The sequence below is a fragment of the Salvelinus alpinus genome, chromosome 9 (genome assembly GCF_045679555.1).
Source record: "Salvelinus alpinus chromosome 9, SLU_Salpinus.1, whole genome shotgun sequence".
Classification (NCBI taxonomy): Eukaryota; Metazoa; Chordata; class Actinopteri; order Salmoniformes; family Salmonidae; genus Salvelinus; species Salvelinus alpinus.
The window spans coordinates 43,352,520-43,379,923 of NC_092094.1; the positions used below are offsets into that span (position 1 = coordinate 43,352,520).

Sequence of the window (27,404 nt, forward strand, 5' to 3'; positions counted from 1 at the left end):
CAAGTGCTAAATCAACTGATCTATTTTGTTATCAAAGCTCAAGTTTTGAAATATAATATGGTCTGATTAACAATATTGGCAGGCCAATCATATAGCCAATATGCTGTGATAATGTATTAGGCCTACTGCCCAAACCTCATTCCTACAAAGCTGTTTGTGTGGGTTAATGTAAAAAAACAACTCAGAGCAGTAGATTTCAGCTTGCTTTTTGACTGTGAAAGTGGTCTTGACTCAGAAAAGGTTGGTGACCACTGCTATAGCATGTTAATGTAAACAGTTTTGCTGTACCAAGAATGTAATTTTTATACGGTAATTGTAATGAATGAATGAATGAATTACATTTACTGAGGAGAGACTGGGTTTGTATTACCGCAATTGCATGGGATTGGTGCAAGCAGGTTGGCACCAACATAAAGTGTCTTAATAGTGCGTTGGGTCACCAAAAGCCAGAACAGCTTCAATGCGTCGTGGCATAGATTCTACAAGTGTCTGCAACTCTATTGGAGTGTTCCGAAACCATTCTTCCACAAGAAATTCCAGAATTTGGTGTTTTGTTGATGGTGGTAGAACATGCGGTGTCAGGCTCCACTCCAGAAGCTCCCACCAGTGTTCAATTGGGTTGATGCTCATCAAATCCATTTATTGACCACTCGTGCTCTGTGGATGGGTGCATTGACCTTCTATGGGGGCATAGCCAAGGTGGCCAAAATAATAGCCTGCCTAGCATTTTTATTCATGACCCTAAGCATGATGGGATGGTAATTGTTTAATTAACTCAGGAACCACAACTGTGTGGAAGCACCTGCTTTCAGTATACCTCGTATCCCTCATTTACTCAATTGTTTCAATTATTTTGGCAGTTACATACAGCACCAGTCAAAAGTTTGGACACACCTACTCATTCAAGGGTTTTTCTTAATTTTTACTGTTTTCTAAATTGTAGAATAATAGCGAAGACATCAAAACTATGAAATAACACATATGGAATCATGTAGTAACCAAAGTGTTAAACAAATCAAAATATATGTTATATTTGAGATTCTTCAAAGTGGCCACCCTTTGCCTTGATGACAGCTTTGCACACTCTTGGCATTCTCTCAACCAGCTTCACCTGGAATGCTTATCCAACAGTCTTGAAGGAGTTCCCACATATGCTGAGCACTTGTTGGCTGCTTTCCCTTCACTCTGCGGTCCAACTCATCCCAAACCATCTCAATTGGGTTGAGGTCGGGTGATTGCGGAGGCCAGGTCATCTGATGCAGCACTCCATCACTCTCCTTCTTGGTCAAATAGCCCATAAACAGCCTAGAGGTGTGTTTTGGGTCATTGGCTTGTTGAAAAACAAATGATAGTCCTACTAAGTGCAAACCAGATGCTGTGGTAGTCATGTTGGTTAAGCGTGCCTTGAAAATGTAATGGCGCCGGAGGAGATGGCTGGGCTCTTAACCAATTGTGCTCTTGTGTGTGTTTTTTTCGCGTTATTTGTAACTTATTTTTACCGAAAAGAGTTTCTGGATATCAGGACAGCGATTACTCCCTTCGTACTGGATGAAGATTTTTTTTTTAACAAGTCGGAGGATTTACAAGGCGAAGGATTTACTTCAGACATATGCCAAGGCCCACATCCTCATCATTTGCAGGAGAAACAGATGGAGATATCGGGGACGTAGGTCGGGGTGCCTTGTAAGGATCCGACGGTGAGTGGGTAATCTGCCTCTACCATCAGTCCTATTAGCCAACGTACTATCATTGGATAACAAAATAGATGCGCTATGATCACTAACATCCTACCAACGGAACATTAAAAACTGTAATATCTTATGTTTCACCGAGTTGACATGAATAATATACAACTGGCTGAGTTTACGCTGCATCGGCAAGATAAAACAGCTGCCTCCGGTAAGACGAGGTATATATTTGTGTATATTTGTAAACAACAGCTGGTGCACAAAATCTAATTTTAAGGAAGTCTCGAGGTTTTGTTTGCCTGAGCTGTATGGCACACTATTTATTTTTTTTGGCACACTAACCAGGCAAGTCAGTTAAGAACAAATTCTTATTTTCAATGACGGCCTAGGAATAGTGGGTTAACTGCCTTGTTCAGGGGCAGAAGGACAGATTTGTACCTTGTCAGCTCAGGAATTTGATCTTCCAACCTTTAGGTTACTAGTCCAACGCTCTAACCACTAGGCTACCTGCCTCCCCCATTTACCAAGAGAGTTTTCATCTATATTTTTTGTTGCTGTCTATTTACCACCACAAACAGATGCTGGCACTAAGTCCGCACTCAATGAGCTGTATAAGGCCATAAGTAAACAGAAAAACGCTCATCCAGAGGCGGCACTCCTAGTGGCCGGGGACTTCAATACAGGGAAACTTAAATCCGTTTGACCTAATTTCTACCAGTATGTTAAATGTTCAATTTTTTAAAATGTAGGTTTGATGTCTTCACTATTATTCTACAATGCAGAAAATAGTACAAATAAAGAAAAACCCTTGAATGAGTATGTGTGTCCAAACTTTTGACTGGTACTGTATGTAAACAGTGCATTCAGACCCGTTGACTTTTTTTCACAATTTGTTACGTTATTCTAAAATGGATTAAATCAATTTTTTCCTCATCAATCTACACACAATACCCTATAATGACACCATTTTTTTTTTTGCAAACGTATTAAAAATAAAAAACAGAAATACCTTATTTAAATAAGTATCCAGACCCTTTGCTATGAGACTCGAAGTTGAGCTCAGGTGCATTCTGTTTCCATTGACCATCCTTGAGATGTTTCTACAACTTGATTGGAGTCCACCTGTGGTAAATTCAATTGATTGGACATGATTTGAAAAGGCACACACCTGTCTATGTAAGGTAACACAGTTGACAGTGCATGTCAGAGCAAAAACCAAGCCAGGTCGAAGGAATTGTGTCGAGGCACAGATCTGGTGAACAGTACCAAAAAATGTCTGCAGCATTGAAGGTCCCTAAGAACACAGTGGCCTCCATCATTCTTAAATGGAAGAAGTTTGAAACCACCAAGACTAGAGCTGGCCGCCTGGCCAAACTGAGCAATTGGGGGAGAAGGTTCTTGGTCAGGGAGGTGACCAAGAACCCGATGGTCACTCTGACCGAGCTTTAGAGTTCCTCTGTGGAGATGTGAAAACCTTCCAGAAGGACAACCATCTCTGCAGCACTCCACCAATCAGGCCTTTATGGTAGATTGGCCAGACGGAAGACACTCCTCAGTAAAAGGCACATGAAGGCCCGCTTGGCACTTAAAGACTCTCAGACAATGATTCTTTGGTCTCACGGTCTCATGAAACCAAGATTGAACTCTTTGGCCTGAATGCCAAGTGCCACATCCGGAGGAAACCTGGCACCATCCCTATGGTGAAGCATGGTGGTGGCAGAATCATGCTGTGGGGAGGTTTTTCAGGGACTGGGACACTAGTCAGGATCGAGGGAAAGATGAACCGAGAAAAGTACAGAGAGATCCTTGATGAAAACCTGCTCCAGAGCACGGTGAAGGTTCACCTTCCACAGGACAACGACCATAAGCACACAGCCAAGACAACGCAGGAGTGGCTTCGGGACAAGTCTCTGAATGTCTTTGAGTGGCCCAGCCAGAGCCTGGACATGAACCTGATCGAACATCTCTGGAGAGACCTGAAAATAGCTGTGCAGCGACGCTCCCCATCCAACCTGACAGAGCTTGAGAGGATCTGCAGAGAAGAATGGGAGAAACTCCCCAAATACAGGTGTGCCAAGCTTGTAGAGTAATACTCAAGAAGACTCAATGATGTAATCGCTGCCAAAGGTGCTTCAACAAAGTACATAAAGGGTCTGAATACTTATTTAAATGTAATATTTCTGTTTTTTATTTTGAAAAAAAAAGTTTTTGCTTTGTCATTATGGGGTATTGTGTGTAGATTGATGCGGGAATAAATAAAAAATCTATTTTAGAATAAGGCTGTAACATAAAATGTACTGGGCATAACAGACCAAGGACATGGCACATACTCCACTATTAAATGTTTTCGACTCACTTCCACTCCAATCTGTCCCCTATACACATTTACTGTTGGCGCCACATACCAGTTAAATTGGTACAGCACTCTCACTCACGGGTAAAACAAATGTAGCCTCTTACAAGGCACTCCTCAAAATATGTTAATGGACCAGAAACAACAATAGCATGCAAACACTAGTGGTCAAAAAGTTTTTGGTGCTCCAAAAATACGATAGGGTACTGTATTCTGTGGGTTGGAATTACAGTACTATAAATCCAGTACTTCTTTAAAGTAATGTTCTGTTAAACCAACGTTTCATTGAAATTTACTGTATAATTTACCAGTTACATCTAAAATCCCCCAGAGTGCATTGCGATTTAGGTCAATTTACTGAAATGAATCATACGGTACATTGCTGTTAGTTTTATTGTATAATAGTCCACTGTAAAAACAACAAGATTTTTTAACAGTGTTGCCATAGAATTAAAAAATGTTTCTCCTGTATTATGGGTCTGTCGCGGGCGTTGAAAGAACTGGACCAAAGCGCAGCGTGGTGAGCGTACATATTCCCTTTTTATTAGAATGACGCCGACAAAACAATAAACAATACAAAAACGGCCGTGAAGCTTAAGGGCTATAGTGCCACAAACAAAGACAACTTCCCACACAGAAAGGAGGGAAAGGGCTACCTAAGTATGGTCCCCAATCAGAGACAACGATAGACAGCTGTCCCTGATTGAGAACCATACCCGGCCAAAACAAAGAAATACAAAAACATAGAAAATAGAACATAGAATACCCACCCAAATCACACCCTGACCAAACCCAAAAATAGAGACATAAAAAGCTCTAAGGTCAGGGCATGACAGGGTCATATCTTTTGACCTGTTGGTGCTATAAACAAGCAATTGTATCTATAGTAATGGTGCAAACATAACTGTCACTGATCTGATATAAATCTGTTTTTTTTCACTATGGCACCCAGAAGCTGCAGTACAGCGAAGCCTAATCATTACCACAATTTATTATCTAGGTGATTTAAAAAAAAACTAAAATGGACTGAGCTCACCTGACAGCATGAGATTGAAGCCTTAAACTGAAAATGTTAATCTACTGTAGGCATAAGCTATTACTGTAAAGAAATAAAGTATGTTAGAGTAATTTTTACAATGCTTCCAATTACATTTAATAACAGTATTTTCCAGCATTTTACCCATAATGCAATGTGATCTATAGCATTAATTCTGTAAAACACATTTAAGGTATTTTACAGTGATTTCTACAGTGTTTTACTGTTAAATTACATAAAAGTCTTACAGTGCATATCAACCAACTATGCAATATGCCAGCCATATCATGGTCACTCCTGTACATCCCTAGCTGTAAGTTTCCTCCCCATAGCAGCCATATGCTGAATAATGCATGCTGTGTCAGAGTTGTTAGTCTGTTGCTGTCTGTCAGTGCAATGTGCCACCGGCCATCACTTTGTACAGGGATGACATGCCACAGAGACACACACACACGCTAGTGATGCATGGGTTATATTCGCAAGGGCGGTCGAGTTTAGGGTCATCAAATATTGTGTGGGTGGCGGGCGGGTTGAATTAAGAGAAAACAATACCTTAAAAAAACATGAATGTATCAATCTTGTGCAAAATCTATTGGCTACATTGAGGTTTCTCTTTCATTCTTTTTAGGATATCTGACATTAGTGCGTAAGCCTAAGCTTTAGGGCCTAACTGTATGCCTGCCAAATAACCTACACGTGAATAGCCAATGCTTTTGGGAATGGGCTGATAAAGTAAGAACAACGTCAGAGTTGAATTAAATTAGAGAAAAGCTGTGAAATGGAGATTTGAAAATAAAGAGGAAGGGCCAGAAATGTCATGTTTGCGAAAGATTTTGTGAAGTGGTCAAAGAGGATGATAGCGGTGCATGATATGTGTGATGATTGTGAGGCGCTGTACAAATCCGACAGTCACAAGACGGGACTTCAAATAGGCCTATGGCACATCAAGGGAACTGTAGCCTACTGTTCAGATGGGTTAAATGGAAACTGAAATCTGGACACAGACTGTAGATCTATAACCTCTCACATAGCCTTAATATTAACTCCTGCAGAATTAAGCATTTCTTGCAGTAAAATTATAAACCAAATGTACACTTTCCCTCGGGAACAGGAATGGAGAAATATTATTTATTTATTTCAGCATCTTGAGAGAACGCAAAGGCACAGTTATGCAGAGGTGCTATCTTTATCAGCATCATAAAAGGTGATTGTAACGTTCGTTGTTTGAAGGATTGGACCAAGGTGCAGCGTGGAAGGCGTTCATCATTTTTTATTAATGTGAACCAGCAACAAAACAATAAGAGTAACAAAAGAAAACGTACAGCTTTGTAGCAAGCAACAATACAAAATCAAGATCCCACAAAAAGGACAGTGATAGTATTTCAACCACATAAAATTAGAAACCAAGCTGAATTTAAATCTTATCAGAAACATGTTGGGTCATTTTCTCAGCTTTCTATTTCCATTCAACCGGTCACTTGGACATTTTGCACAATAAAATGTTAAACTTTTTTTTTTTGCATTTTCTCACCGGTCCCTAAACGTCTTTGCTCTGCGAAAGAAGCAGAGATGACAGAGAAAACTTCACCGATGTCAACTAAATTGAAGCATTGATTTCATTCTAGTGATTTATTACATTATTCTGGTGACCGATTTATTACATTGTTTAGCCTTCTAGGGCAACATATAGCCTAATGAGAAGCTGCATGTATCTAATAATAGGCAAGTTGACTAACAAACAGCCTACCAAAATGTCATAAACATCTTATTTGGCAAAGAATCCTACACCTCCTGTCAAATAATCGTTCTGCCATTTCTGACCGTAGTTTCAGCTCATTTGTTCTATATTTGCAGGTGAGAGTTGGGTGCGGGCCTCAGATTTTCACTTTATCACATGTGGTTGGGCGGTTGAGGATGGATTATTAGAAATGATGGGAAGGTGCAGGTGAACAAACAGCTGACCCATGCACCACCAACACACACAAAGGTGACATCATGGGCTCTGAGGACCCCAGCTGTTGGCTGTAAGATGTGTGTGTGTGTGTGTGTGTGTGTGTGTGTGTGTGTGTGTGTGTGTGTGTGTGTGTGTGTGTGTGTGTGTGTGTGTGTGTGTGTGTGTGTGTGTGTGTGTGTGTGTGTGTGTGTGTGTGTGTGCATGCGTCCGTGTGTGTATGTGTGTGTCTATACTCACTCTGTGTTTTAGAACCTCTCTCTCAGCTGTCATAGTCAGGCAGGCAGCCTACCACTGTTCTTGAGTCAATGTGTGTCCCAGGGGGGGAACTAAAAGCAGCACAGTGGGTCGGTGGGGGGGAGCGGGCCGCTGTGAAAGCTTTTCCATGTTCAGCCACCGCCTTACTCGACCTCGACTCGCCTCGCCCTCCAGGCAGGATGGAGGGAGCTAACCCTAGCCCCACCTCTCCCGAGTCTCTCTCTCTCATTTTCTCTCTCTCTCTTTCTCGGTTTCTCCCCCTTTCTCCCTCACGCTCTCTCTTTCCATCATTCTCTCTTTCTCTGCTTCTCCCTCTCTCTGTTCTTTCCCTCCCTCTGCTTTCTCTCCATCCCTCTATTTCTCTCCTAGAGTGAGTACTGGGGAGTTTTACATTAGGAGTGGGAACAGTATGAACTCCAGTATGAGCTGCTCTTATCCAGCAGAGTGAGTTCTCTCTGGGAGCACGTCACTGCGTTGAGACACATGGCGACTCGGACTGACTCCCACAGTCTATCCACGGACTGAGTGCCTGGTGACGTCTCTGCAGCACAGTAGCAGTGGCTAGAGGCCTCCAGAGGTGGCTCCAGCTCTGTGTTGAGGGCACTCATGGCAAGAGCTGTCACAAGCCTGACGGGGCTGGAGACAGAGTGGAAAGGCGGGAAAGACTATCGGAGGGGAAATGCACAGCTCTGGAGAAAGAAGAGAAAGACAGCTGCAGAAGTGGTGACAAACGCCTTGTCAACGGAGGCACCCTCTCTGGGAATCTTTTTGAGTGTGTTTGTGTTCTCAAACCTTCACTGTTTGAATTATAATCAACGTTGATGATTAACTGTTGAGAAGATAGGAGCCCAAAATAAACAGAGGCCTGAGCTCCACATCATCGTCACAGTTTCCCCTCATTCTGTGATTAGACTGACAGTCATTCTGCTCCACAACTGTTTGTTTGTCACTAATTACACTCTGAGCATTCCATTCTAAATGGTTCTATTAACCAGAAAAGAACATCTCACAATTTCCCCTTCTAGCAGCTGTTCCTTGTCCACAGTACAGAATGTTCCAGATTCTGTAGAGAACAAATTCTGAAGGTGAAGCCCAGCCTAGTGAAGGTAATGAAATGGTTGAGAGCTCTGACCGTATCATTACTAGGATACATGGTCATCAAAGCTGGTCCACTGCAGAGGTGGATAAGAGATCATGTTTATTATGCTCCTAACACCAGCCAGCTTTCCAGCATTCCATTCAGCCGTCTTTAGCATCACAGAACAGGACAGAACAGCACCTTGAGAAAAGTAATTTGCTTTAAGACAGGCAGTAAAATGGTACGCCTCATAAAGGTCCTTTATGTGCAATCAATACCTGCAGCTCAGCAGCTCTCTGTTTCTGCCCTGTCTGGGAGCTTGAGAAACATAGTCTCAAACTGTCATGCCTCTGATTTCTATAAGCTTTCACTGTTGTCTTGTCCTGACAGCTATTCTCTATGTACGACATGCTGAAAGCAAAGTATCTGCTGTATAGATCAGGTATAAGGAGATGCTATATGAGCACCTTTCCCATGATGCTCCCACATAAGCCACTGCAGATGGAAATATCTACGAAAACAGAATACAATCGATGGATATAGGATGAGTTTTATGGATAGCGGTACATCTGTACGTCCTTGAGAGAGGACATCAGTTCTGTATGGTGAATCCATGATAACAATGACGGAGAAATCAGATTATCTCGAGGGACAATCAAGGCGGAACAGCATGGTTGTGGATGGAATTGCAGAACCTCAACATGAGACCTGGATGGAGTCTGAGGACAAAGTAAGGGAAATAATCTCGGAGAAACTGAAGATGGACCACAGGAAGATTGAGGTGGAACGCGCACACAGGACTGGAAAACCTACCACCGGCCCAGGACGATAGTGGTCAAGGTCCTGAGGTTCAAGGACAATGTAGCTGTTCTGGAAAGAGCCAAGAACTTGAGAGGAATGTACATCTTCCTCAATGAGGACTATCCTGAAGCTGTGAGGCAGAAGAGGAAAACACTTATCCCAGCAATGAAAGCTGCTAGAGCGTGTGGGGACATTGCTTACATCCTCAATGACAGGCTCATTGTCCACCATCCCTCCCAAAAGCCTTGAAGAGATGAGCGAGCCAAGCCTATGGTTTCGTAGCTTCAACCCCACAGCACACACACATACTTACACACACCAACTGACTAATGGACTGCTGAATGTATATATTTTTTTCTCTTGCTTTGTTGGCTCTTTTCCATATTATCATAAGGTACCCAGGAAAGGGCTGAAAATAGCCCATATTGTATGTAGCTTTAGAAATAAGGGTCATGAAATCAGTAATTTGCTAAGATCAGATAACATTCATATATTAGCGATTTATGAGACTCACTTAGATAATCATTTGATGATACAGCAGTAGCAATACAAGGATATAACATCTATAGAAGTGACAGGAATGCTTATGGGGAGGTGTTACTGTATACAGGGCCTTTGGAAAGTATTCAGACCCCTTGACTTTTTCTACATTTTGTTAAGTTACAGCCTCATTATAAACTGATAATCTTTTTTTTCACTCATCAATCTATACACAATACCCCACAATGACAAAGCAAAAACCGTTTTCTTTTTTAAATTTTGCTAATTTATTCAAAATAAAAAACTGAAATATCACATTTACATAAGTATTCAGACCCTTTACTCAGTACTTTGTTGAAGCACCTTTGGCAGCGATTACAGCCTTGAGACTTCTTGGGTATGACGCTACAAGCTTGGCACACCTGTATTTGGAGAGTTTCTCCCATTCTTCTCTGCAGATCCTCTCAAGCTCTGTCAGGTTGGATGGGGAGCGTCGCTTCACAGCTATTTTCAGGTCTCTCCAAAGATGTTCAAACGGGTTCAAGTCCAGGCTCTGGCTGGGCCCCTCAAGGACATTCAGAGACTTGTCCCGAAGCCACTCCTGCATTATCTTGGCTGTGTGCTTAGAGTCATTGTCCTGTTGGAAGGGGAACCTTCACCCCAGTCTGAGGTCCTGAGTGCTCTGGAGCAGGTTTTCATTAAGGAGCTCTCTGTACTTTGCTCCGTTCATCTTTGCCTCGATCCTGACAAGTCTCCCTGCCGCTGAAAAACATGACGCTGACACCACCATGCTTCACCGTAGGAATGGTGCAAGGTTTCCTCCAGACGTGAAGCTTGGTATTCAGGCTAAAGAGTTCAATCTTGGTTTCATCAGACCAGATAATCTTATTTCACATGGTCTGAGAGTTTTTAGGTGCCTTTTGGCAAACTCCAAGTGGGCTGTCATATGCCTTTTATTGAGGAGTGGCTTCCGTCTGGCCACTCTACCATAAAGGCGTGATTGGTGGAGTGCTGCAGAGATGGTTGTCCTTCTGGAAGGTTCTCCCATCTCCATAGAGGAGCTCTGTCAGAGTGACCATCGGGTTCTTGGTCACCTCCCTGAACAAGGCCCTTTTCCCCCGATTGCTCAGTTTGGCCGGGCGGCCAGCTCTAGGAAGTCTTGGTTCCAAACTTCTTCCATTTAAGAATGATGGAGGCCACTGTGTTCTTTGGGACCTTCACTGCTGCATTTTTTGCTACCCTTCCCACGATCTGTGCCTCCACACAATCCTATCGCGGAGCTCTACGGACAATTCCTTCGACCGCATGGCTTGGTTTTGCTCTGACATGCACTTTCAACTGTGGGACCTTATATAGACAGGTGTGTGCTGTTTCTGTTTTTTATTTCTAAAAACTTGTTTTCGCTTTGTCATTATGGGGTATTGTGTATAGATTGCTGAGGATTTCTTTTATTTAATCCATTTTAGAATAAGGCTGACAGTCAGTATCAAAATAATATGTGTGAAATGCCTGTAAGTGATGTAAACAGAGAGGTCTACTTTCTTAGGGACCTGAATATTGACTGGTTTACGTCAAGCTGTCCGCTCAAGAGGAAGCTTCTCACTGTAAACAATGCCTGTAATCTGGTATAGGTTACTAATCAAACTCACAGGGTGTTTACAAACATTACTAATATTGTAAAACTTTGTTCTAAAGCTGTATCCGTACCCATTGGATGCAGTGATCACAATATAGTGGCTATTTCCAGGAAAGCCAAAGTTCCAAAAGCTGTGACTCTTATGTGGAAGATGTTAAAAATATTTATGAAATTGCTTCTTCCAATTATTGATAAATATGCACATCTTAAGAAACTGACTGTTAGAACTGTTAATGCTCCATAGATTGATGAGGAATTTAAAACTGTATATTTGAAAGAGATGGGCAAAAGAAGTGGCTAATAAGTCTGGCTGCACATCTGACTGGCCGACTTACTGCAAATTGAGAAATGTTGTGACTAAACTAAACCAAAAGAAAAATAAACTGTATTATATAGTCAAGATCAATGACATAAAGAATTATGGAAAACAACTTTAGAGTACTTTAAATGAAATTATGGGCAGATGGACAAATTCAACTCTTTCATCAAATCAGATGGCTTTTTCAACACAAAAAACAATTATTTTTATGATTACTTCATTGGCAAAGTGGGCAAACTTCGGCAGGAAATGCCAACAACGAACAGTGAGCCATCGTACTCATGCATAAAAAGACTAATAATGAAAGACAAGCATTGTAAGTTAGAATTTTGTAAAAATAGTATGGGAGAGGTGGATTGTTTTTTGTTTTCGATAAATAATGACAAACCTCTGGGCATTGACAACTTAGATGGAAAGCTACTGAGATGGTAGCTGACTCTACAGCCACTCCTATCTGTCATATCTTTAATCTGAGCCTAGAGGAAAGTCTGATAATAAGAAGATTGTGGGAGCTGTAATATTAGATTTCAGGACAGCCTTTGATATTATTGACCATAACCTTTTGTTGAGAAAACGTATGTGTTATGGCTTTTCAACCTCTGCCATATTGTGGATTCAGAGCTATCTAATAGAACTCAGATGGTTGTCTTTAATGGAAGCTTCCCTAATGTCACGCATGTAAAGTGTGGTGTACCGCAGGGCAGCTCTCTAGGCCCTCTACTCTTTTCTATTTTTACCAATGACCTGCCACTGGCATAAAAAAAATGCATGGGTGTCCATGTATGCTGAAGATTCAACCATATACACATCAGCAACCACAGCTAATGAAGTCACTGAAATCCTTAACAAAGAGTTTGTCTGTTTTGGAATGGGTGGCCAGTAATAAAATGGTTCTGAACATCTCTAAACCTAAGAGCATTGTATGTGGTTCAAATCATTCCCTAAGATCAAGACCTCAGCTGAATCTGGTAATAAATGGTGTGGCTGTTGAACAAGTTGAGGGGACTAAATTACTTGGTGTTAACTTAGATTGTAAACAGTCATGGTCAAATCATATAGATTCAATGGTTGTAAAGATGGGGAGAGGTCTGTCTGTAATAAAGAGATGCTCTGCTTTTTTGACACCACACTCCACAAAGCAAGGCCTACAGGCTCTTATCTTGATTATTGTCCAGTTATATGCTGCAAAGAAAGACCTAGTTATGCTGCAGCTGGCCCAGAACAGAATTGCACATCTTGTTCTTCATTGTAATCAGAGGGCTAATATTAATACTATGCATGCCAGTCTCTCTTGGCTAAGAGTTGAGGAAAGACTGACTGCGTCACTTCTTGTTTTTATAAGAAAAATTTATGTTTTGGAAATTCCAAATTGTTTGCATACTCAACTTACACACACCTCTGACACAGACACCAGACATGCCACCAGGGGTCTTTTCACAGTCCCCAGATCCAGAACAAATTCAAGGAAACGTACAGTATTATACAGAGCCATGAGTGCATGGCACTCCCTTCCATCTTATATAGCGCACGTGAACATCAAACCTGGTTACAAAAAACAAATAAAGCAACACCTCACGGCACAACGCCTCTCCCCATGTGACCTACTTGTTGTGTGTATGCACTGACGTGCATGTGTAACTGATAGATACACACACACACACACACACACACTACATGTTAATGATTTTAAATGTATGTGAATTGTAAAGTATTTTGTCTGTAATGTATTTTTGGTTATGTGTATGACCCCAGTAAGACTAGCTGTCGCTACTGGCGTCGGCTATTGGGGATCCTAATAAATCACATATTATGCTTGGCCAAGACAAAGATAAAAATTATGCACTATAACGCACAGTGCATCAGTGTCAGTGAGCTATTGTAATTAATATCAGGTGTGATGCAGACAGAGTCATTCCCATAGTGCTGCAACTGCAGTTCAAATCCTCAAATGGCCCATTAGAACAGGAACTAGCTCATTAGTCACCACAGAACAGAACCCAGCCACACAGGGGATAAAGGAGGATGAACAGGGCAAATGGGGAAAGTAAGAGCCATGTATTTATGGATAATGGTTCTGGGGAAACTGAAGACTGGTGCTTTTTGTGAAAACAACAGCTGGTGAATAGTGGAAATAGCTCAGTAACACTTTAGTTATACACTCTAAAAACGAGGGGTTCAACAAGGTTTCTTCTAAAATCCTCAAAGTTCTTCAAAGAACCTTAGGGTACTTGGCACTGAAAATTGCCCACAAAAGGTTTTTCCAAGAACCCAATAGGAGGTGGGGTTCATCGAGGAACCTCCTAACTGCCCAACTGAAACATTTGGATTTTCATTTGAAAGGACTGAAAAATGTAAAGATCTCCTCAATTTAAGGTAAGGTTTGTCCCTTATATGAACTAAATTAAAGGACTATTCAAATACCTTATTTCAATTTGAAGGACCCCTAAAGGATACTCCAGCAACCTTTTCTTTTTAAAGTGTATCACATGTCATTTTTACAGTGAGCGTGTAAAGACGGTCAGTAAGTACAGATAGGGCCAACACTTAGAATGGACATCAGTCTCATTTGATGTCTCAGTCAAATGCCTTCCAATAGAACACGAGACAATTGCAAGTTGCTACAATAAGTATTTTAAACAAGCATGCAGATGACATCATGGGCTCTGAGGATCCGAGCTCAGGCTGTTATATTGAGAGAACTAAATAAATTCTGACACCAAAGTGATGATAACACTGAAAGTATCATCTTAAGAATTTTTATCAAACAACGTCTCATCTTGAGTCATTCCTTCTTCAAATACAAATCAAATCTATCTAGAGAACACCACAGCTCACCTCTTCCCTCCTCTTTTATATTCTGTGTAGTCTTGATGCAGGGTTTAAATTAGAGGACTGCAGACTAGACAGAGAGAAAGTCTTACCTGTCTCACAGCTCTTCCCTGTGAAGCCTTGCTGGCAGATGCAGTTGTTTGGGGAGATGCAGGTTCCTCCATTCTGGCACAGGCCATTGCACATCGCTAGAGGACCACAGGTATCACACAGCCATTATTCAATATTAACATAGATAGATTACAATTTTAATTAGGACTGTAGTATGTATTTGGATACAGTTGATGGGCTCATTTACTAATGTGATTTAATATATCATTACAGTTCTTAAACATTTGTCTTAGTAATGATTAATGTAATTGAGAGAGATAAAATAATGACGTACTTTTGGGACGTTAGTAATGGTCTACAAGAGACTATCTGTACTGTATCTGTCTGTGTGTGGTTCTGGTCAGTGGAGCTTACCTTTGCAGACGGTGCCGTTACCAGTGTATCCTGGCTTACAGGAGCAACTGTGCCCTCCCACCTTGTTGAAACAGAGGGCATTCTGGTCGCAGCTGTGTAGTCCACTCACACACTCATCATGCTCTGGAACAGAAAAACAAACAGACAGAACAGCACCTTTAAGACCAAAACAAAACTTCACCTTACACAGGTCAATCCCACCATAACAGCACCTGAGCCAAACTAAACGTCACCTTACACAAGTCAATAACACCAAAACAAAACCTTACCTGGCCCTCTATTTTACAGAGGCCAATCACACCTTAACAGCACCTTTGAGATCAAAACAAAACCACCTTAGAAAGGTGAATCACACCTTAGCAGGACCTTTGAGACCAAAACAAAACCACCTTAGAAAGGTGAATCACACCTTAGCAGCACCTTTGAGACCAAAACAAAACCACCTTAGAAAGGTGAATCACACCTTAGCAGCACCTTTGAGACCAAAACAAAACCACCTTAGAAAGGTGAATCACACCTTAGCAGCACCTTTGAGACCAAAACAAAACCACCGTAGAAAGGTGAATCACACCTTAGCAGCACCTTTAAGACTACAACTAAAGTTCACCTCCTACAGGTCAATCACACTGAAACAGCACCATTAAGACCAAAACAAAAATTCACCTTCACAGGTCATCCACACTTTAGCAGCACCTTTAAGACCAAAACAAAACTTCACCTGGCCTTCTTTATGTGACTCGTTTCAGAAAACTAGGTGTATGTTGCACGTCACTACCTCACAGAAGCGGCATTTGAACGTAAACATGTATTGTTTTATAAAAATGCGTTTTTGGCAGAAATGCCTTCCGGAACATGTGAACTTTCATGTGCCTTAACAACAAACATGTATTCCATCCATAAAAACGATTCAAATTGTTAAATTACGAGGCTAGTTGGTTTAGGGGGCCCGCTACGTTATATCTTCCATGTTCCATGTTTCTGTCTGTAATGTGAGCTGTTCAGTATGTGTTGACAGTCCTTTCTACCGTGCCGTTTTTGAAAGATATAACGTTAGCCATCGAGAACTACAAAAGTTTAGCTAATTTTCCCAACAACATTGATGCCCTGAATTTAGCAGGCTCTATCGACAGATCAGTTACTTTCTGCACACGCCACGGTCAGTGTGAACTGGAGTGACTTGACACAACGCTGGCCAAACAAGATGTATCTAGAAACAAAACGGAGTTAAATGGTGCCAGTCTGCCATGAAGCGTTCATCCATGTATACAGTGGGGAGAACAAGTATTTGATACACTGCCGATTTTGCAGGTTTTCCTACTTACAAAGCATGTAGAGGTCTGTAATATTTATCATAGGTACACTTCAACTGTGAGACACGGAATCTAAAACAAAAATCCAGAAAATCACATTGTATGATTTTTAAGTAATTAATTCGCATTTTATTGCATGACATAAGTATTTGATCACCTACCAACCAGTAAGAATTCCGGCTCTCACAGACCTGTTAGTTTTTCTTTAAGAAGCCCTCCTGTTCTCCACTCATTACCTGTATTAACTGCACCTGTTTGAACTCGTTACCTGTATAAAAGACACCTGTCCACCCACTCAATCAAACAGACTCCAACCTCTCCACAATGGCCAAGACCAGAGAGCTGTGTAAGGACATCAGGGATAAAATTGTAGACCTGCACAAGGCTGGGATGGGCTACAGGACAATAGGTAAGCAGTTTGGTGAGAAGGCAACAACTGTTGGCGCAATTATTAGAAAATGGAAGAAGTTCAAGATGACGGTCAATCACCCTCGGTCTGGGGCTCCATGCAAGATCTCACCTCGTGGGGCATCAATGATCATGAGGAAGGTGAGGGATCAGCCCAGAACTACACGGCAGGACCTGGTTAATGACCTGAAGAGAGCTGGGACCACAGTCTCAAAGAAAACCATTAGTAACACACTACGCCGTCATGGATTAAAATCCTGCAGCGCACGCAAGGTCCCCCTGCTCAAGCCAGCGCATGTCCAGGCCCGTCTGAAGTTTGCCAATGACCATATGGATGATCCAGAGGAGGAATGGGAGAAGGTCATGTGGTCTGATGAGACATTAATAGAGCTTTTTGGTCTAAACTCCACTCGCCGTGTTTGGAGGAAGAAGAAGGATGAGTACAACCCCAAGAACACCATCCCAACCGTGAAGCATGGAGGTGGAAACATCATTCTTTGGGGATGCTTTTCTGCAAAGGGGACAGGACGACTGCACCGTATTGAGGGGAGGATGGATGGGGCCATGTATTGCGAGATCTTAGCCAACAACCTCCTTCCCTCAGTAAGAGCATTGATGATGGGTCGTGGCTGGGTCTTCCAGCATGACAACGACCCGAAACACACAGCCAGGGCAACTAAGGAGTGGCTCCGTAAGAAGTATCTCAAGGTCCTGGAGTGGCCTAGCCAGTCTCCAGACCTGAACCCAATAGAAAATCTTTGGAGGGAGCTGAAAGTCCGTATTGCCCAGCGACAGCCCCGAAACCTGAAGGATCTGGAGAAGGTCTGTATGGAGGAGTGGGCCAAAATCCCTGCTGCAGTGTGTGCAAACCTGGTCAAGAACTACAGGAAACGTATGATCTCTGTAATTGCAAACAAAGGATTCTGTACCAAATATTAAGTTCTGCTTTTCTGATGTATCAAATACTTATGTCATGCAATAAAATGCTAATTAATTACTTAAAAATCATACAATGTGATTTTGGGGATTTTTGTTTTAGATTCCGTCTCTCACAGTTGAAGTGTACCTATGATAAAAATTACAGACCTCTACATGCTTTGTAAGTAGGAAAATCGGCAAAATCGGCAGTGTATCAAATACTTGTTCTCCCCACTGTATGTGTAAGAGTCAAGCTACATTTTAGTGTAAGTTTTTAACAGAAAGTCATTTTTATTGCAAGTTAAAGCATACTGTTAGTTAGTTAGCAAACATTAGCTTGCTGGCTCGCTAGCTAAAATTACGTGTATGATCTGTGTAGTAATATTATTCAAATCAGAAACCTATTTGCCTTGCTTGTTATAGCCTAATGTTAGCTAGCTAACATTGAACCTAGTTTGTTAGCTTTAGCTAACTGCAGATTCATACTACAGCTATGACAATTTTTGTATTGGTAGTAGTATGAGTTGGGATTATAACGGATCATTGTTTATCTAGCTAGCTACATGTCTAAACCAAAGACTCCACTTCGGCCGGATTATTACATGACCCATCAAATTAGCCAGGTGTGTCTGGGGGTGATTACGGCCATCTATTGTATTTCATGAACATGTGTACATGTCTGGACATTAGTGACCCATCCACTTAGTAGATGTGGCTGGGGAGTGGTTATAGCATTTCCTTCACATGACCCACCAATAGAGACAAGTGGGTCGGGTAAGTGTCATCTAATAATGATCAAATATTTTATCTGGACACTTTCTGTTTTTGATATTGCTAATATACAAGTAACCACTTCACTGTACTGTTTACACCTTCTGTATCCTGTGCATGTGACAAATAAACTTAGATTTAATTTGATATAGCGTGTGTTTACCACATGGCCTCACCTGTGAATCCAAAGAGATGGGTGGGGCTAAGGCTTAAGAGGGTGTGAACGATGCTGAATGGGTGTAGACAAAGATGAGCTTTCCAGTAGGTGTACCAAAACATTCAAGGGCCATTTTCTTAAAAGTGGGGTTACAAGTTTATCAACTTTCAAAGTATAATTACTTTCCCATTGTTCCTCAATTGCAGTGTATGATATACAATTTTCTAGCTCTGATTCTCTACTTTTATCCAATGTTAAAAACACCATTTCAAATGTGGCAACATAAGATTGAATCGAGGTGGTCGGTCACATTTTGCAGAGGCCAATCACACCTTAACAGCACCTTTTAGACCAAAACAAAAACTTCACACTTCCCCTCTATCCAGAGACCAATCCCATTTTAACAGCAGGAGACAGAGGCAGACAAACCTGTATCTGGCTCCCACCCACGCAAACCTATCTCGGAATCTATCTATCTATCTATCTATCCTCCCTCACTCACATTGCAAGTTAAACGAGCAATTTCTGCTGCATGCCCTCGAACTGACCATGAACACACAGTGAGATTTTTATACCACGGGAACACAGGAATACATCTATTCTGTGTGGAGCTTTGCAGAGGTTTTATAATTGTTGCTTCGTGATAAGTATTTGCTTACTGTATACTACTTAAGGCAGTTGGTTACTAAACTTTTGGGCGTTGTGACTTTCCAAAAACTACTGGAAACTTCATGTGAACCATTATTACATGAACAAAACTAAACTTAGATGACTCAGTCTCTAGAATGACACAACAAAAAGTTAGGTCCCAAAGGACGCAAACCTGGCATTAGTTATTGTCACGCCCTGACCTTAGAGATCCTTTTTATGTCTCTATTTTGGTTTGGTCAGGGCGTGAGTTGGGGTGTGCGTTCTATGTTTTGTGTTTCTATGATTTTCTACTTCTATGTTTTGGCCAGGTATGGTTCTCAATCAGGGACAGCTGTCTATCGTTGTCTCTGATTGGGAACCATACTTAGGTAGCCTTTTTTCCCACCTGTCTTTGTGGGAAGTTGACTTTGTTTAGGGCACTTTGCCTTTGAGCTTCACGGTTTGTTTTTGTAGTGTTTTTTTGTTTTGTTTGGCGTCATTTTGATAAAATAAAGAAAATGTACGCTGACCACGCTGCACCTTGGTCCTCATCTTTCAACAGCCGTGACAGAACTTACCACCACCAAAGGACCAAGCAGCGTGGTAGAGAGGACTCCTGGACATGGGAAGAGATCCTGGATGGTAAGGGACCCTGGAGGCAGGCTGGGGAGTATCGCCGTCCAAGGGAGGAACTGGAGGCAGCTAAGGCGGAGCGGCAGCGTTATTAGGGAACACGGCTGGCAAGGAAGCCCGAGAGGCAGCCCGAGTTGGAGACCTGAGCCAACTCCCCATGCTTACCGTGGCGAGCATGTGACTGGTCAGGCCCCGTGCTATGGGGTGATGCGCACTGTGTCTCGGTTGAGCATTCACAGGCCGGTATGCTCAGGTGCCAGCGTCCCGCATTTGCCGGGTGGAAGTGGGCATCCAGCCAGAAGGGGTTGTGCCAGCTCTGCGCTCGAGACCACCAGTGCGCCTCCACGGCCCAGTGTATCCGGTGCCTCGGCCAAGGAAGAAGCCTCCTGTATGTCTCCCTAGCCTGGTGAGTCCTGTGCCTGCTCCCAGAGCCAGGCCTTCTGTGTGTCTCTCCACTCCAGAGACGGCCTCCAGTCCGGAGCCTCCAGAGACGGCCTCCAGCCCGGAGCCTCCAGAGATGGCCTCCAGTCTGGAGTCTTCAGCAACGTTCTCCAGTCCGGAGTCTTCTTCGAGGGTGCCCAGTCCGGGGCCCGCAGCGAGGGTGCCCAGTCCGGGGCCCGCAGCGAGGGTGCCCAGTCCGGGGCCCGCAACGAGGGTGCCCAGTCCGGGGCCCGCAACAAGGGTGCCCAGTCCGGGGCCCACAACGAGGGTCCCCAGTCCGGGGCCCGCTACGAGGGTCTCCACACCAGAGGTGCCACCAAAGTGGTGTGAGCCAGCGGTGGAGCGGGGTCTGCGTCCCGCACCTGAGCCACCGCCGCGGATAGATGCCCACCCAGACCCTCCCCTATAGGTTTAGGTTTTGCGGCCGGAGTCCGCACCTTCGGGGGGGGGGGGGGTACTGTCACGCACTGACCTTAGAGATCCTTTTTATGTCTCTATTTTGGTTTGGTCAGAGCGTGAGTTGGGTTGGGAATTCTATGTTTTGTTTCTATGATTTTCTATTTCTATGTTTTGGCCGGGTATGGTTCTCAATCAGGGACAGCTGTCTATCGATGTCTTTGATTGGGAACCATATTTAGGTAGCCTTTTTTCCCACCTGTCTTTGTGGGAAGTTGACTTTGTTTATGGCACTTTGCCTTTGAGCTTCACGGTTTGTTTGTGTAGTGTTTTTTTGTTTTGTTTGGCGTCATTTTGATAAAATAAAGAAAATGTACGCTGACCACGCTGTACCTTGGTCCTCATCTTTCAACAAGCCGTGACAGTTATCCATCTCCTTTTGGCAGAGAGAATGTTCTAGTCCTGATTGAGTCTGCTCTGCAGTGTGAAATTACAGAACCAGAAATAGTTGATCAAATCTATCAATAATACTAGAGGAAAACCTATGGGACATAACATTGTATTGCTTATCTCTGGGTAACACTTTGTCCTCTTTCCACTTGTGTTAGTGGATTTCTGGGCCATCCTAAGCCTGGCAGGGGACTAAAATATCACATTCAGCTCTCTCTCCTGTGCTCACGCACGGACTAGCTCTCATGAATCTTACTAAACAATGAGAATAAAGAACAGTATTCATATATTTTGTAGCCCTTTACACTCGTACCCCTATATACGGTTGAAGTCAGAAGTTTACATACATTTAGGTTGGAGTCATTAAAACTTGTTTTCAACCACTCCACAAATTTCTTGTTAACAAACTATAGTTTTGGCAAGTCGGTTAGGACATCTACTTTGTGCATGACACAAGTCATTTTTCCAACAATTGTTTACAGAGATTATTTCACTTATAATTCACTGTATAACAATTCCAGTGGGTCAGAAGTTTACATACACCAAGTTGACTGTGCCTTTAAACAGCTTGGAAAATTCCAGAAAATGATGTCATGGCTTTAGAAGCTTCTGATAGGCAAATTGACATAATTTGAGTCAATTGGAGGTGTACCTGTGGATGTATTTCAAGGCCTACCTTCAATCTCAGTGACTCTTTGCTTGACATCATGGGAAAATCTAAAGAAATCAGCCAAGACCTCAGAAAAAAAATTGTAGACCTCCACAAGTCTGGTTCATCCTTGGGAGCAATTTCCAAATGCCTGAAGGTACCACGTTCATCTGTACAAACAATTGTACGCAAGTATAAACACCATGGGACCACGCAGCCGTCATACCGCTCAGAGACACGTTCTGTCTCCTAGAGATGAACGTACTTTGGTGTGAAAAGTGTTATAATAGATTTGAATAAAATCCTGGATTTTATCTTTATATATAGAATAAAATCTATATACTGGGCAGTGTCAGAGGAAGGCCCAAAAAATTGTCAAAGACTCCAGTCACCCAAGTCATAGACTGTTCTCTCTGCTACACCATGGCAAGTGGTACCGGAGCACCAAGTCTAGATCAAAATGGCTACTCAACAGCTTCTACAGCCCAAGCCATAAGAATTCTGAACAATTGATCAAATGGTCACCAGACTACTTACATTGACACCCCCCCCCCCCTTTGATTTTATACTGCTGCTACTCGCTGTTTATCTATTCATAGTCACTTTACCCCTATCTTCATATACAAATTACCTCAACTAACCTGTACCCCCGCACATTTACTCGGTACCGGTACCCCCTGTATATAGCCTCGTTATTGTTATTTTATTGTGTTACTTTTTATTACATTTTTTACTTTATTTAGTAAATATTTTCTTAACTCTATTTATTGAACTGCATTGTTGGTTAAGGGCTTGTAAGTGAGCATTTCACTTGTATTCGGCGCATGAGACATACAATTTGATTTGAGTCCAAATGTGCACTTCACATTTCCATATCATAAAACTTGTCATATACAGTGTCAACGTTTATGATCGTTATGTTTGATGTACAGTTACAAGATGACATGGCGTCATACCCCGGGTTGTTCAGAACAGAATGAGCCTATGTTTGTCAATTGTGATGAAAGTTTGCCAGGGCACACGCAGCTGAATGCACTCATGGCTCCTTTCTATGCGCACCAAAATGTGGATCTGTTTGCCTCAATTACATTGTGAAAGCTATTGTGAATTTTCCAGTACAATGCTCCGGTATTTGTGAAATACGATTGACCGAATATTTCCACGACAAAGCCTAACACTGTAACATCATATTTTAAAACTTAGCTAGTCATGTTGGAAATAGAACAGGCTTTCAAATGATGCCCACCTGACCCTGATTGCGATTTATAATGGACCATTTTTGTATTTACGTAAAAAACAACAGTAATTGTCTGATGTCGGAGATGCAGGGCTGTGTTCCAAACAAAACAATTACAAGCGTGCTCTAGTTCCTCAACGGCACAGCTAGAAGAGCAAAAAAAATGTGTATGTGTTACACCTGTGCTGGCTTGTTCATCTCGTTAGTTGGAAGGTGTTTCACCTGTTCTGGCCCAGGTGATATTTAAGAGTGGCTGGCCCAGTGTTCCAGTTGTCTTGAGAGATGTGGAGGGTCTTTTAGCTCCCTAGTTGATTTCTAGAAAAACATTCCTTTGTCTAACGGTCCCTATTTTTGTTTTCCTGAACTTTTTAGTTTGCTTCCTGTCTCTAAGTTTGGTGTGGGTTTTTCTTTTGTTTGGCTCTTAGGGGCAAATTTTATGGGTGCCCATGGTGGGTGTCTTTTAGGTCCCAGTTGTTGTTGCTATGCAACTTTCAGTGGACACCCCCATGAGTGTCTTTCAGAACCCCTCCTATAACCGCACCTGTTTCGTTTTGGTTGTTGTCAGTGACTCTTTGTTAGTTCACCTTTCTGTTTGAGTGACATTTTTGGTTTTCTTACTGGGGAACGTAACTTAGTTGAAGACTCTTCTTTAAGTCATAAAAGTGCATCGAAATTATTTAGGAACTGTGCACACTTTGGAGAGGTGTGTGGCCACTTGGAGACACCAGTTAGTCCTCTCACTCAAACTCTTGTCATTTTTTTATTTTAGGGAGTGGTTGAAATGTACACAATTGTTATCCGGAGGAAAATGGAAAGGGTCATGCTTTTTCAATTTCAGTCATGGAGAGGGTATATATTTTTTTTTTAACGAGTTCAGGGGAGGGTCATGTAATTTGTAATCGATTAAATGTCATATTGCTCAGTGTTTGAGAATTAGTTGCTCATTATATCTTGATGTGTGCCTGATGTGTGCCTGATGCTGCCCCTCACCCCTGATGCTCCAGTGTTTGAGAATTAGTTGCTCATTATATCTTGATGTGTGCCTGATGCTGCCCCTCACCCCTGATGCGCGCAACAATCAAGTGTGTCTAGTATGATCTCAATTAAGTGATCCATAGTCTATACTATAGACCTGGGCTATACGAAGAGCATGGTCGGAGAAGCACAGGGCAAAGTTATATTTTTACGAAAATGTATTCCTTTGAGATTTTGCGCTGCTGGGATGGTGTATATAAAACTAGACTACACTACATTACACTGCAATGGATAGGCTATCCCAATCATGAGCCCTGTTCTTGCTGATGTATATAAACCCTTGGACTCGCTTCTTTAGGCAGCACAAAAGGCTTCTCCCCCCCCCCTTCAAAAAAAAGTGAGTGCCCGAAGATGAGGACCTGCATGCTAGTGCTATAATAGATTTGAATATAAACAATGTTTCGGTACCCACAATGAAGCTCTTAATCAGAGTTATTGACCTCACAATAAGCCATATTCAAGTAATTTACATAATTTACATTGCTATGAAGTGGCAGCCATAGAGATGGACAGCACATGGGTGCTGAAAGTAGGCTAATATGATAAGGCCTAATTCATTTCAAATGAAGGCTACCCCTTGTTAGCTTACAAGTTAGAAAAAATGTGATGGACCTGATTATATGAAGCGATCTATAACGACGCTTTAGTCTGCAATGCTAGAAACAACCTGTATAGCGCAGAGGAAAGACGTGACCCCGACGCATATGGGATTTATTTTGTTTGTCTCTATGCCATTCAGAGACTGAGTTACAACCTCCTTTAGCTGAGGAGACAAAAAATGTACTTTGCTTGGGAAGTAATGTGTGATTCTGTCACTATCAACTGACGTTCAACATTTTCAAAGGCTATTAAGCAACATACTTAACTCTAAATCAGTCAGGAGCAAGCCAGGTAGCCTAAGAAGGAATGTGTGTCAAGAACTGCAACGCTGCTGGGTTTTTCACGCTCAACAGTTTTCCGTGTGTATCAAGAATTGTCCAACACCCAACACACATCCAGCAAACTTGACACAACTGTGGGAAGCAATGGAGTCAACGTGGGCCAGCATCCCTGTGGAATACTTGACACATTGTAGAGTCCATGCCCTGACGAAAAATATTATACATTTCAACTCTATATCTGGCATGGTACAGGTGTCTTTTTCTGCCCATAACCATGTGTGTGAGGTGTATACTTCTGTTTCAAGGTAGATTTGTTTAAGACTACAATAGCCTGTATAGAAGTTAAAACGTGCTTTTGTGGTATTTAAAAAGATTCTACTTGTCTCCAGTTATGATAATTACGTAGAATTTGATGAAATGTGTTCATAAAAGGCCATTTTTTTCTCAGACTGCAAATAAGACGATAGATAATGGAGATCTTTTCACCCTTACCATGGACAGGGTGGTCTGCGAATCCACAACCTTCTGTTTACTTTGCCATGTACTGCTTACAAAATGAAGAGCCGTTTTTAAAACTGTATATCTAAGACTCTGGTCTGTGCTAGGAATTAGGGTAAACGGTAGGCACGTTCTCTTCTATCCACTATGTTTTAATTATTATTTTAGGTATAGGGGAGGGTCACTTGTTTTCCTTCAAGCGTTCAGGGAGGGTCTGGTAAAAATACATTTTACTGAAGGGATGGCCATCCATTTTCATTTCAAAGGTCCGATTTTCCCCACATTTTCCAGGAATAGTCTTATCGTATTACTGAATGTAGCCAGAGTATTTTCATATTTTGCTTTCAACGCAGCGAAAAATACAGCAAATGTAAAATGCACATAAAATCAAGTGTAATATTTGAATTCAGTCTTGTGCCAGGTGAACTGTTGTGTCCTAACCTTTCATCTAAATATTTCCATATATGACAGACTTCTACAATTGTACTATACAGCTAACCCAACAAATGCAGGACCCTCAAACTTGAACGTCTCGTATGTGAGAAGGATGGATGGGATGTGAGTCAGAATGTGTGCCACAGGAGAGACCTGAGCTCCATCCATTTCATTGTCATCATCCCATCCATTACATCTCCTGAACAGTATCGGGCTCAAACAAATTGAAAGTGACATGGTGATGAGCTCCTCCTTTGAGCATATGATGTATATATGACAGAGTGAAGGACATGGAGGAAGACTGGTCCTGCTGCTGCTGCACTGTATCACACCTGCTGATGTCCTGAATTAAAACCTGCCTGTGCTGGCTCCCAAATGACACCCTATTCCCCATATAGCACACTATTTGCACATTTACCCTGGTCAAAAGGAGTGTACTATAAAGGGAGTAGGGTGCCATTTGGGATGCATCCCTGGTCTGAGTCCCCACCGAGACAGGCAGCATATAAAACTGTAATATAAGAGGGGAGTAAAAAGAGAGAGGAGATTTGCCCAAGGTCACATCTGTCTATGCCTGCCGGGCCCAGTAGAGCAGCGTGCCATCACTCTGAATCGTCAGGATGGAGGGATTGGCAGACAAGGTGTGTGTGTGTGTGTGTGTCTGTGTAAGGTTTTTCTTCCTGACTTGTGCTGCTCATGCTGCAGACAGATAAACAATCAATTATTTACAGGCTGTCACCAGGGATCCCTTGGTAGCGTGCTGCTGTCCTCTCCTCCATCTCCTGCTGCTACAGCACACTGTCTGGCTGGCTGACTGGCTGACTGGCTGACTAGAGCCTCAGCCCAGCCCAGCCCGGAGCCTACTCAGCCTTTGTCCAACAAACTGACTGACACACTGTCTCTAAAACTGCATCAGGCCGTGGGAAAACAGTCACTGTAACAGTTAATACAGTCACTGCATGGAGATACTTACAAACCCATGGACAACTCTGAGAGCGACTCATTGATCTTTATGCTAAATGTAGATATTCTGGGGCCTTGACAGGCACATCATAATAACATGTCTAAATGTGAAGGCTGTGTTGAAACAGTGTTCGTTTGTTTTCCATATTTGAGAGAGTATCAAATTCATCATTAGATTCACTATCTGAGATGGAATAGATTGTGAACAAAGCGTGAAAGGACGGGGAAGAGAGACAGGGGCCAAGGCACACTATTTTCCCATAATCCTCTGCCAGGCCCTTTGACTTCACACAGTGGATGTCATCCTCTCTAATCTTCACTGCCCACCGATCCCCACCTCCGCCCTCCTTTTCTCATTCCCTCCCTCCCTTTCTTCTAGCTTTGAGGCCAGAGCTGGTCTGGTTATCATAGGATTAGAGTGGGGGCACATACACACCCCTCACACCCCTCCACACACAACTCAGGACAGCAGCACTCTAATAACATTCAAAGGCCGCAGCACACAGCCAATCTGCCACCTTTCATGGATAAACCACTAATCTCTAGGAGCGAGGAGCACGCTCCAGGCACTTTGGGGAGGGAGGAAGAGAGGAGGGCTATCTTGACCTTCAACATCAAGGGTAAAATGCTAGTCAAAGAGCAGGGGAACGTTGGATGCTCCTTTCTTTCATGGTTCTATTGGACATGGAGGAAAGGGG

At 42.5% G+C, this 27,404-nt stretch overlaps 1 protein-coding gene across 1 annotated transcript in view; it reads right to left on the minus strand.

The window, feature by feature from the left end:
• Positions 1 to 27,404, minus strand: part of LOC139530155 (protein kinase C-binding protein NELL2a-like) — a 110,992-nt gene that overhangs the window by 35,123 nt on the left and 48,465 nt on the right. The window contains exons 14-15 of the mRNA XM_071326296.1: positions 14,895 to 15,017; positions 14,522 to 14,617 (exon numbers count right to left, since the gene is read on the minus strand). Coding sequence (XP_071182397.1) covers positions 14,522 to 14,617; positions 14,895 to 15,017 — 219 coding nt within the window. The remainder of the gene's footprint in view (positions 1 to 14,521; positions 14,618 to 14,894; positions 15,018 to 27,404) is intronic.